The sequence below is a fragment of the Platichthys flesus genome, chromosome 8 (assembly GCF_949316205.1).
Source record: "Platichthys flesus chromosome 8, fPlaFle2.1, whole genome shotgun sequence".
Classification (NCBI taxonomy): Eukaryota; Metazoa; Chordata; class Actinopteri; order Pleuronectiformes; family Pleuronectidae; genus Platichthys; species Platichthys flesus.
In genome coordinates, this window is record NC_084952.1 from 6,310,070 (window position 1) to 6,322,196 (window position 12,127).

The following is a 12,127-nucleotide window of genomic DNA, read 5'->3' on the forward strand; positions in this document are numbered from 1 at the left end:
CAGGTGGTAAACGCCTGCATGATAAGTTTACCGTTGCTCAGTGAATGAATGGCAGGTCAGCAAATCTCTGGAGCGAAAGTCAGACACTCATTTTTTTTACAGCGTCCATTAAAGGCTACGTGACCTATAAACACATTTTCTAAATAATCTGCCATGATCGAGTGCCGTAGAGGAAGAAGGGTTGCTCAGACGGTGTGTCTCACGATTAATTTTAATCAGAGTAGGACTCGGTTAATATTAACTAGTTATCAGCTCATAAACGCTGAACAGTCCGGCTTTGTTACTACCAAGGTAAATGTCTCAGCACCACACCCTCTGTTTGTCTGCCTTAACAGCGAACCAGTTAGCACCTGTTAGGGCCATTCCCTTTCATAAACTCCCTCTGTGCTCTCAGGAAGCCGGTGCATGGTGTGAGAAAACGGCTGATTACACATTTGAATCATGGCCCAGCACTGGCACATGTTGTACATGTGCACTGTTTGGCACCTCCAGACACTTCATGTGGCGGCTTTCAACCTGGACACTCACAACGTGCTGCAGAGAAGCGGAGATCCAGGAAGCCTGTTTGGATTTTCCATTGCGTTTCACCAGCAGCTGAGGCCGGCCAGAAAGAACCTGTGAGTGACAATATGTACGTTATTCAACTAAAGGATAGAGAGTTCTGTGTGTGTGTGTCTTTACAACTTGAGGTGTCTTCCTCCAGATTGTTGGTCGGAGCTCCAAAAGCAAAACACCAGAACCAGGTGAACGTTACAGGTGTTGTTTACCAGTGTGACCTGACTACGACGTCCGAGCGCTGTCAGCCCATTGAGTTTAACAGTGAAGGTTTGTCTGCTTATTTTCATCTGAAGATTGCATTGTCCTAATATGTTTCAAACAATGGAGAGTAAAGTGTATTTTCCCAAGTTATATGTAAATTATATTACTTTATAATCATTAAATGCTATTTTGTACTTTTTCTTTTCTGACTGAAATACTGAATATGTACAGCCGGTTCCAAAACACTGAGAACTTTTCATAGATTTATATAGATTCAGATGTATTACAGCCTAGATTATTTTTTCATTACCTCTCCCTGTCCGGCATATTAACCTTGTGATCCCTAAATGTATATGAGGTAGTTAAAATTAAAAAATTAATAAGCATTTAGACATCTGATACATTAAGTACATACCAGTAATACATCTCTGTAAGTAGCATTTTAAAAGCAGGATCTGAGTTTTGCTTTTTCTACTGTATTAAAGTGATGTTTTGGCCTCTCAGTGAGCTCAGCTTGTTTATTTTTGTAGAGTTCCTCAAAAGCAAAGACATAAATGGCCAGTGGATGGGAGTTAGAGTGACGAGCCAAGGACCGGGGCAAAATGTAATGGTAAGCGAAACACTCCGCACTGGAAGAATAAAATCAGAATAGAACGAACCAGTCAACAGATTTTTATAGTTTCCCCTTCCGTCCCTTGTAGACTTGTGCCCATCGATACCAACAGTGGAGCTCGAGCCCCAGCGGGAATGTCCCTCACCTGCTGACGGGTCAGTGTTACCTTCTAGGTGACGATCTGCAGGCCGGGGGGGAAGAGAGGACCTGGAGGAGGGTTGTTTGTGATTCTGAGCACCTCAGCAGACGGCAAAACAGCCACGAGTGGTTTGCGTACTGCCAGCAGGGCCACGGAGCCTCTTTTGCAAAGGACAACCGGTCGCTGTTGTTCGGGGCCCCCGGCGCTTACATGTGGAAAGGTAAAATAAAGCTTACAGCTGCAGCTCAGGTGTTTCATCAGTAAAAACTAAAATGTGCAACTGAGACAAAATAAGGGTTTACCCTTTTTGTTTGTTTGTTCTTTTATTTCGGGAAATGCACTTTAACATTAAACCCTTTGTAATGTGTTAAATGCTAAATATGCTTTTTCTCCTTAAGAATAAGCTACATATTTTAATTCGATTCACATTTTAGACAATAAATTATGCATATTTTCAACGCAAAATCTTCAGGGATATAATACTTTAAAAAAAAAATGTATTCTGTATAATGTTTGTTCTTGTTGTTTGCAGGGATAGTGCGACTGGAGCTTTTGGACAACCTGGACGTCTTTAGTGAATATCCTCGTGAAACGGGGGATATAGACCGATTTAACCCAAAGCTCATTCCTCTCCGGAGAGACAGCTACCTGGGTCAGTTTCTAGTCCGGTCAGAGTCAAATTGATGGTATATGAAATGTTGAACATGTAGTAAAGGATATTTCAGCCATAGAGATCTAGCATATTTCTTTTATAATGTATAACTTTCCAATAATCCAGCTTCATTTTTTTACGCTCAAGGATTCTCCATTGACTCTGGTATGACCTTGATCAGGCAGGGTGAGCTGACGGTTGTCTCAGGAGCGCCACGCGGAGGCTTCAGCGGCCAGGTGGCTTTTCTCAAAGTGGATCCTGGTGCAGGGAGAAGTTTGTCTGTGGAGTTGGTCCTCTCTGGTCCAGGCTTGGCTTCCTCCTTTGGTTATGATGTGGCCGTGGTGGATTTGAACAATGATGGGTAGGTTTGATGAAATCTATTCAGATTTAAAAAGTGCTGCACGTAGGACAATCCATCCTAAACTAAGGTTCATTGTAAAATCTTACGATAAAAATGTGATTTGGTGATAGTCATGGTCACCAGAGGAAGTTTCCTTGATTTGGTGGTCCTGAGTATTTGTCCAAATACATTTGAAGTGACCATATGAGCTTCTATGTTGCCTGACGATTTATTTTCACTTTCAAAAATACCATCTCGAATGTAGCTGTGAAAACGTCTGTGCAGACTTGTTAGTTTGGTCCATGTCCCATACACTAACATGGAGGAGGTGGGGTTTATGGTATGTTCTGCAGCTGGCCACTAGGCGGTGACTGAGATCTGATGGTCATTTGGCAGGCCATGACATGACCTTTCTGTCTGTGTGACAACTTTATGATATATCAATACTCATAAGGTTTCAAAATGATAAATGATACATGATTCTACTTATACTGATGAATAATTAGGCTTCTTTTTACTAAGACAGTTATAAAACTTGTATTAACATGACTTATTACTACTTTATTTGGATTAGTATTCAGCAATTGGTCTTCATCAATCTTCGTCACAGAGCCCAACATGGCCCATTGATCCAGTTCTACTGACTGACACTGTTAAAACGTCCTGTTCCTGTGCTGTGTTCTCAGATGGGAGGACCTTGCTGTAGGAGCACCACAGTTCTCCGTCAGAGATGGTTCTGTTGGAGGAGCGGTTTACATCTACATCAACAACAGAGGCAGAAACTGGGCGGACGTTGTTCCAACTCAGCTTCTTGGACACAGCGACTCCCTGTTCGGCCTCGCAGTGGAAAACATAGGAGACATCAATCAGGATGGTTATGGAGGTTGTGATGTTTTGATATTAAATGAATCATCCACTGAATAAACTGAAAAGTGAGAATATGATACTAGTTTGGGATTTAAACACATCTTGAATAAAGCACAATTAAACCAAACTGAAAGTTCACTGTAGGGACGTTATTTAGTTAAACATTTCCATCCAATTCTAATCACATTTAGCATTTTCCCCACCCTCTAGGGATTTTATTTGCAAACAAACTTTAAATTGATTTTGGCCGCATTAATTAACTTCTACAATTGTCTCCCATTCATGCTGCCACGTCCCCCCCCCCCCTCTGTCTTCATCTGCCTGTTTTCTGACAGATGTTGCTGTGGGGGCCCCGTATGATGGTTCTGGTCGGGTCTATCTCTACTGTGGCTCCTCTGATGGGATCAACAAGAAACCAGCACAGGTGAGGGTCGAGGGCCTTGTAGCGAAAAGGTCACAGTTCAAATGTCTTAATGGAAATACGTAGAAAATGAGATTGGACCTTGATGATATGTCATATTTTCACGTCTCCAGGTCCTCTCATCAGAATCCAAAAACATTCATCTGTTTGGATATTCTCTGTCTGGGCACTTGGATGTGGATGATAACCAGTACCCGGACCTGGCCGTCGGCTCGCTCTCAGATTCAGTTTTTATTTACAGGTAATTTCACAGCCACAGCACGAACACATTGATACGAGGGACATATTATGTTTGTGTTGACTGGAGACTTTCTATTGTACTGCACTGTTGTGTTGTCGCCTCTTGTCCAGAGCGAGGCCAGTGGTCAGTGTTGGCAGCACTCTGCAGCTGCAACCAAGTGAAATAGACATCACAGAGGACCAATGTGATAAACGCACATGGTAAGTTGGACAAAAACACAAATTATAACGTCTTCTACCTGCTGGTTCACTGGCTTTTCACCCAATGTCTCTGCACAAATATCTGTCAAGTGATTTCACAGCTCAGGCGTGTTTTACCTTCACCTCCCATCCGGCATCGTTCAACCCCAAACTGAGTGAGTTTCCTTATCATCAGTTAATTTCTCTTCCTATTGAATCCAAGGGTTTTCACTTGTATTTTGATTAATAGAATACATTTTATGGAAATTTCGTATGGCACAAACTTCAGCCAACAGTCCCCTTTTGAAACCACATTTAAATTCACTAGATCCAGATTCTTACATGGATCGGATTTGAATTTTTCAAATTCACAGATATCAGTCCCCTAAATATGCCAGACTATGTCAAAAAAGACTTTTTGTAATGTTAAAAAAATAAAACTAATCGATAAAAAAAAAAGATTGACTCTAGTATCACTTATACGCTCTCATGGTTTCTCTTTAGAGCTCAACTTCACCTTTGAGGGTGACGCTGAGAGGAGAAAGGCAGGACTTCCTCCCAGAGTCCAATTCGTGGGTTTATCTCAAGGAAAACTGGAGCTCCTGGGACAAGGGAGAGAAATGTGTGTCGACACCAAGCTTCGAATTCTGGTACCATCACATCTATTGTAATATAAATATGATTATTGTCCAAATGTCCCTTAAAGAGCTCAACACCCTAAAACATGTTGATCCACAATAAACCTCTGTTCAAGCATGATATCAAAGACAGGCTGAACAGCATCCCCGTCTCCGTCACTGTGTCTCTGTGGAGCTCCAGTCAGACGACCAGGACAAGTGCAGATCTGCCCGATGTGACCCCTGTCCTCAACCTCTACCAGGACAGGAGCACTGTCTCAGAGGTACTAACATACGTCCTTGTTCCTCCTCAGGGCTGACAGAATTAAATCCTTTGAAATGTGTCTATTAGTCTTTGAGACCAGGTCAAGCCAAATGTAAAGACGCTGGATGCAGTTGTATAAAGAAACATCTGCTGTGTTGTTTCTAACAGATCCTCCTGATAAGCAAGGGCTGTGGCAGCGACAACATTTGCCAAAGTAACCTGGAGTTAAAATACAAGTTCTGTTCCAGAAAAACACAAAAGGATCAGGATGTTTTCACGTCACTCGCCAGGTAAGACAAAAAGGTGAACCAAAAGAAAAGCAGAGTGACACACGTGTTTCTAAATGAATGTTTACTCACCTGTGGTCGTGTCTCCAGAGAGGACGGTGTAGCAGTCATCACTCCCTCGGAGGAAGACATAGCCTTGGAAATAACTGTGACCAACAGAAACGGGGACGACGCCCACCAGAGTCACTCAGTCATCATGCTCCCAGATACTCTTCATTACTCCTCTGTTATCTACGACACGGCAGCAGTGAGTATACGACAACTCTCAGTGTGTAATATTAAAACATTTAATATAAAAACACACACACACATACGTAGCCTACACTGTGTTACACACACATCCACAGACCCGTAGCAGGCAGGGATGTGTTATCACTGTGGGATGTTCATTCAGAGAAATTTGGACAGAAATCAAAACTTATTTTTCAAAAGGGACAATGTACAATAATTAATATGAGCACAATGGTTCATATAAGTGTACCAGAGTTAGTCTTTTAGACAAAATGTGATCTTCAGTCCCAGACAAAAATTCATACAATACAATAAAATACCTACATGTCATTGACTTCTGTAAACCACCAAGACCTGATAATAAATAAGGGAAATTTAAAAAACTAATCTGTAAAGAAAATTGTGTTTCATTTCGACCCTAACACTTAAGTAATCTAAAATATCTAAACATCAACATCTAAAATTAAATTATTCAGGGTTTCATAAGGATATAAAGATACTTTTACCCAAAACCTTTTCCATTTATTAACTCAGATACTTATACATGGTTTTGAAACAAAACAAAATGTTGTGAAGGGGAAGTGGAAAACAAAAATAGTAAAGGTTAATTACAAAATAAACACAATAACAAGGAAAAAGCTGTGATGGATGTATAACATTATTGGGATAAATACACGCCTGCCTCAATTGACCGTTTCCTTATTTGGATATATACACTATTGGTATATATAAATATATGCACATACCATAAATTAATTTGTCTTCACAGGAAACACAAATGAGTTGTACAGCCAATGACAAAGGAACGCGAATAGACTGTGAGCTTGGAAACCCACTGAGACGAGACGCTGAGGTGAGTGTCACAGCTCAGTATACACACATCCCCATCATGTTCTCCCCCTGTTTAATCCAGTGACTGTTCTAATCCCTTAGATTACTTTTTATGTCCTACTCACCACGACCAGCATTTCCCTGAGTACAAAAGACGTCAACGTCACCGTGCAACTTACCACGTAAGAGATGACAGAACTGTAAAGTTGTTGATCAGTGGGCTGCGCGTGATTATGAATAACAGCTTTTTAATTATTTCGTGGTTTAGGACAAGTGTGCAGACCATTCAACCTGCAGAGGCAGTCGCCAAAGTGGTTTTTGAGCTGGAGCTTCAAGTTTATGGGTGGGTACCGAATGTTGTTTCTACCTTTTTAAGCTGTGTCATGTTGTCAGAGCCGGACTGATATTGATCTTTTACTTCTGATATTAGAAAGTAAAACAGATCTATCAGCTGATAATAAGGTGGAAATGTGATTGAGGCTTGATATCTTACAGTTTAACCATTAACGTTTTTAATGACACGAAACAGAAATAAAACCAAATAGAACTTGAATTGAGAGAATAGACATAAATCTTTAGGTTCTAAATCTGCAGCTTTGTTTGGTCCACTAATATTTGGATTCTTTGGTAATTATTATTGATGTTTTAATCTTAGAAAAATCCCCAAAGATCTGATTTTATTTAATATTTTTTGCAGACAAGCCAGACCTTCCCAAGTGTCACTTGGTGAAAACGTGATAGGTGAAAGTGCCATAAAGACAGTGGAGGAAATTGGAACCCGGGTTCGATATGAGTTCAGGGTGAGACGCCATTTGTTGCTAACTTACATACATTAAAATGATTAATACAATTCTTTTCTCTCACACAAACAAAGTTCAGTGAAATTGTTAGTTTCTGTTTCTCAGATAACTAATCTGGGCAGACCACTGAAATATTTCGCCAACGCGTCACTAAACATCCACTGGCCAAAGGAGAACTCTGTGGGAAAATGGCGTCTGTACTTGACTCAGATCAGCAGTGACGGTGTCCAGTCCGTCTCCTGCTCACCCGCAGAGGAAATCAATCCTCTCAAACACGTAAAGGTAATAAAGACAATTCAGCTTTTTGTTTTATTGTGTAAGTACTGCATGTGAACCCTCCTGTAACTGGCTAATGTTTGACAACAAGGGTTGGCTCCACCCAGCGAGGAAAAGACGTGAAGCCGAACACGAAGCACTCTCAACTGACCAGTTCCCCTTTCTTTCACAAAAAAGGAAACGCAAAACTTTGGTAAGACATTATTAAAGATACAAACAAGAACCTACATTCATGAATGAGAGTGAGTGCAGTCGTTTGGGTTTAATCCTCAAATCTCCATCCATAAAGTTTGGTATAGTTTGGTAAAAGTAAAATAATTTGACTTTCTAAACAGTCTCTGAAAATGAAATAAGATAAAATCCAATTAAAGAGATGTGTCCTGTATATCTGGTAGACCTGTATACAGTGATACAGGTCACATGACATACATCATTTTACAGATACTAGAGGATTGCACTAAAATCCACTGAAAAAAGATGTGGGTCCTATTCATCTAAATTAGCTATAATATCTAATTTTAAGTCAGTGGGTCATACAAATACAAATCCAGTCGTCTCCTATTTACACAGGAATTTGTTGATGCACCCTGAGTGAGACGTCTGTGATGGGGAGAGATTTGGGGGAAATGAGTAAAGGTTGGATTGGAGGCGTAGAGAAAACTCAGTGTGAAGTTGTGTGATGACCTCAGGCCTGTTGTGTGTGTGTGTCTCCTCCTCAGACCTGCTCAGATGGACTGAAGTGTGTGGAGATACGCTGCCCTCTGTTGGGCCTGGACAGCTCTGCAGTGATGGTTCTGCATTCATACCTCTGGAACACCACTTTGATTGAGGTTATTCAACTTCTGTGAAAGACCTCCTCCTCTCTTCAAGGGTTGACATAACCAGCTTTTATTATTGTGACAACCTCATTTATTTTGTGCCTCTCATTCAGGATTACAGCTTTTTGAACTATCTTGACATTGTTGTGGATGCGACCCTCAGTTTAACCAACTCTCCAGAGAATATTGGATTGAAAGTACAGAAGCCCGGCACAAAGGTAACATCAGAATGAATAATAATTGAAATAATTATAATCTACTGTTTTGGTTTAGAAAAGGATTTAAGATCCTTCACAATAACACTTTTAACACTGTCATTTATGCATAGAAGCCAAAGATATGTTATTTTAGAATTTTACAATGTTTACTTGTTAATGTATTTAAAGACTCAGATAATACAGAAAGTTGTATTATTGTCCATAGGTTAAACTAACAGTGTTCTTTGAGAAAAAGACAGAATACTTCACCAAAGTTGCCTGGTGGATAATCTTACTCACAGTCGTTGCTTTGCTTCTGCTGCTGGCCGTTTCTGCCTACTTGATGTGGAAGGTAAAAAGTTTAATGAATCTCTAATAATGTGTGTTGTGGTTGTGGTTAAACAATTGAACAAGAGGAAGTGTTAAACGCTATAAATCATTTCAGTTTTCTGATCATTTCAGTGATGTCAGGTTGAAATGGCAATGCTCTATTCCTAAAATACATTATTTTCATGTTTCTTCAAAGGAGGAAGGGCCTGCTTAAATTTTTACATTTGTCCGACAATAAAGTTGCATTTCACAATTTAGTAATAATGGAAAAAACTTTATTCATAGAGCACTTTTCAGGCAAAATAGGTCAAAAGACAAATGCTGTTGACTGATCGTATGAAGCAATGTTAATATGAGTTTTCTTTGAACTGATTTTGTCCCTTATTTTGAATAGTTTTCTGAAGTAAACAATAACAGTTACACGCCCCTCATGTTGACTTTAAGTATATTATAACAATAATAATATTTGGATTAGCTCAATTCAAGATAATGTATAAAATGTGAATAAGGCAAAAAGTCTTGAATATACTGTAGGAGCAACAATTTTTGCAACTATATTATTGTTTACGACTATTGTGTTAAAGTGAATTATTATTAGCTCTGTACTATGATTTACTCTCCATTCCACAACACACACATTGATTGTCCCTTATTTTCTGTCCTTTTCAGCATGAATGCATCACCTGTCTCGCACATAACAAGAAGCTGTAAACCCAGAGACTGCTCCTCTCACAGCCTGAAAGAAGAAAATGACCCTGGTCCCTGATGCATCAGGGACCAGGGTCACTTTTTTCTTAAATATATGATATTACATACAGCTTTCTTTGAAAAGACACATTCGATGCAGACCATTTCTATTATTGTTGTACATTTACTTTGAGCAGATTTTGTAAGAAATAAAATGAAAAATAAAGAAAAAATAAATCAACACACTTTTTTCTTGAGTTTTTTTTTAATGAAGCTGAAAATATCACTTGTTTGATAACAAAAGGTTTTTTTTACGACAACATGAAACAAAAACGTTCAGCATGAAGGACTGTGCGAGTCGAGGGAATCCATGTAGAGTTTGTGCTGATGAACAATTTACCTGAAATTCAGTGGAAACATTGCACCTCTGTGGTTTAATGTGACTGCTGATCATCGAATTCACAAACTATTACAACACTGTTGCTTTGAAATACTGTGACACACTGTTTTCTCTTTTACGTGGTTCCTGTTGTCTAGAAAGTGTTTTATTCCAGAATCAGATCCACCTATCATCATTTGTCGTTTTGGAGGATACAATCAAATTTATCATGAATAATATATTTGTATATTTTTTTTAAATCTATCAATTTTAGAATGAAACCTTTTTCTTGACATGTTCTGTATTGAACTTGTGCAATAGCCCATTTGACTACATCACATATTCCTCATTCAATAGCGTCAGAAGTATCCTTCTGCATCATCGGTACATTCTGCTTGTTTTCTCCATCTCTGTTCTCTTTTGGTCCCATCCATCAACTCCATCTTTAGAAAAGTGTTTGACATCTTGAGAAATGTGCTTTTTTTTCTGTATTTACAAAATCTGCAGCTGCTTAGCTTAGCATAAAGACTAGAAACATTTTGAAACACTTAGCTTTTCTCTGTTCAAATGCTGTGTCTCTGTTTTTTTTCAAACTTCCACACTCACAAACTCTATTTTGACAATTACAACAACATGCAGTGCATTGTATGTTGTCTGAATTGTGCACTTTAAACTGTTAAAAAGTTGACCCTCAACCGTTGCCACCTTGGACACGTAGCGGAAGGGAAGGGATCGTCAACCTGTTTTTAAATGTGTAAAAACGGCAGCCGAGACGGGTGGAAGTTAAAATGAATAATTTTCATGTTGTGTAACACAAAAAAGTTATTTTACGTAAACTGAGCAGATTAGCTGGAGGAAACTTTGTCAGTCACACCATGAGATTGCCAAAATATTTGCATCACCAGTGAGTGCACCAACTGCCATGTTTTGATTTGGTTGGAATTTAAACACCATGTCGGTAAAGTGTGTACAAAGTGTACTACATGTGAGTGTACTGAGCGAAGTACCTGACTTCAAAACTACTAGCACCTCTAAAGTTCACGTTTCCACACATCAAACCTCTTTTGTTTATTATGCAGAAAAAACGTAACCGTTCTCAGGTTGCTGAGCGAGCTGATTGGCTGACAGCTGATTGGGAAATAGGTAATCACACCTGCCATGAAAAAAACTTGATTCCTGTTTTGTACTCTTCAGTTTTTAAACACGTTAAACAAGACACATATGTTAAAAATTAGATTTAACTTTAAGGAGCTTGTATGCCGATTCTCTTACCTAACTTTTTGTCAGGCTAGCCGTTTCTTTATCTCCAGCCTTTTAGTCAAGCTAAGCTAAGCAACTGCTGGCGTTAGCTTCATACCCAACATATACGGACACGAGAGTATGTATTAAGAGTCAGATTATTACTTTACGCTCGTCAATGTACTCTCCTTAATGACCAACTCCTCATAACCTCACTTTTTTTTATCTTTGATTGTATATTTATGAAAACACATCAAGCATTTGTAAACCAAACTTGTGTTTCCGTCAATTTTCAATCCAAATTTTTACGTCACATCATTAGCTCACTGTCTTCATCATCTTTTGTTTGCTTTTAGGAAAATAAGTAGAAAAACGCCTCATTGAAAACATCCCAACCTCTTCTCAGCATGTCCTCACAACAGGAACATGTAACAACAAACTATACAAAACACCAGACATACAAACACTCATTCACACATGTTCCTCCTCAACTATCTCTGGTAAAGATTTAAAAAAAGTGCAGCTGGTTTTTTGGCTCAAATAAATATAAAAAATGTACAGTTTTATTCTGATTGGTTTCAGACTTTAAAATTATTGGTTTGAGTTATAAATAAATAGAGCTTGATTTTCCTTTTTTACCAGAGAAAGTCTGAGACAAACACTTTTTCACAGGATAAACACTCAGCCTTTAACCCTTAAAATCATAACAACAATGAAATATAAAATAACAATAATATATATTAATAATAAATTAATTAACCCCTTGTTGTCACACGTAGCCTAAAATTAATTTAAGCATCTAGGTACATTCAAAATAAGCCCCGTGTTTGGTTTAAAGACTGATCCTGACTTCTTCTTTTTTTTATATCAATAATTTAATTAATTAATATTGTATTAATTCATATTTAATTAATCAATATTTAATTAATCAATATTCAATTAAATGTCACTATTTCCAC

At 38.7% G+C, this 12,127-nt stretch overlaps 1 protein-coding gene across 1 annotated transcript; it reads left to right on the top strand.

The window, feature by feature from the left end:
* Positions 1 to 322: 322 nt before the first annotated feature.
* LOC133958655 (integrin alpha-6-like) lies at positions 323 to 9,791 on the top strand. Its single transcript, XM_062393560.1, has 25 exons — positions 323 to 617; positions 704 to 825; positions 1,290 to 1,369; positions 1,461 to 1,731; positions 2,044 to 2,163; positions 2,311 to 2,524; positions 3,190 to 3,386; positions 3,706 to 3,794; positions 3,905 to 4,032; positions 4,143 to 4,232; positions 4,323 to 4,387; positions 4,716 to 4,861; positions 4,966 to 5,112; positions 5,262 to 5,383; positions 5,471 to 5,627; positions 6,381 to 6,464; positions 6,545 to 6,624; positions 6,711 to 6,785; positions 7,140 to 7,242; positions 7,348 to 7,524; positions 7,610 to 7,711; positions 8,238 to 8,348; positions 8,450 to 8,554; positions 8,760 to 8,885; positions 9,533 to 9,791. Exons 1-25 carry the CDS (start codon positions 442 to 444, stop codon positions 9,572 to 9,574), a joined length of 3,129 nt encoding a protein of 1,042 aa, XP_062249544.1. The 5' UTR covers positions 323 to 441; the 3' UTR covers positions 9,575 to 9,791.
* The last annotated feature ends 2,336 nt before the right edge of the window (positions 9,792 to 12,127 follow it).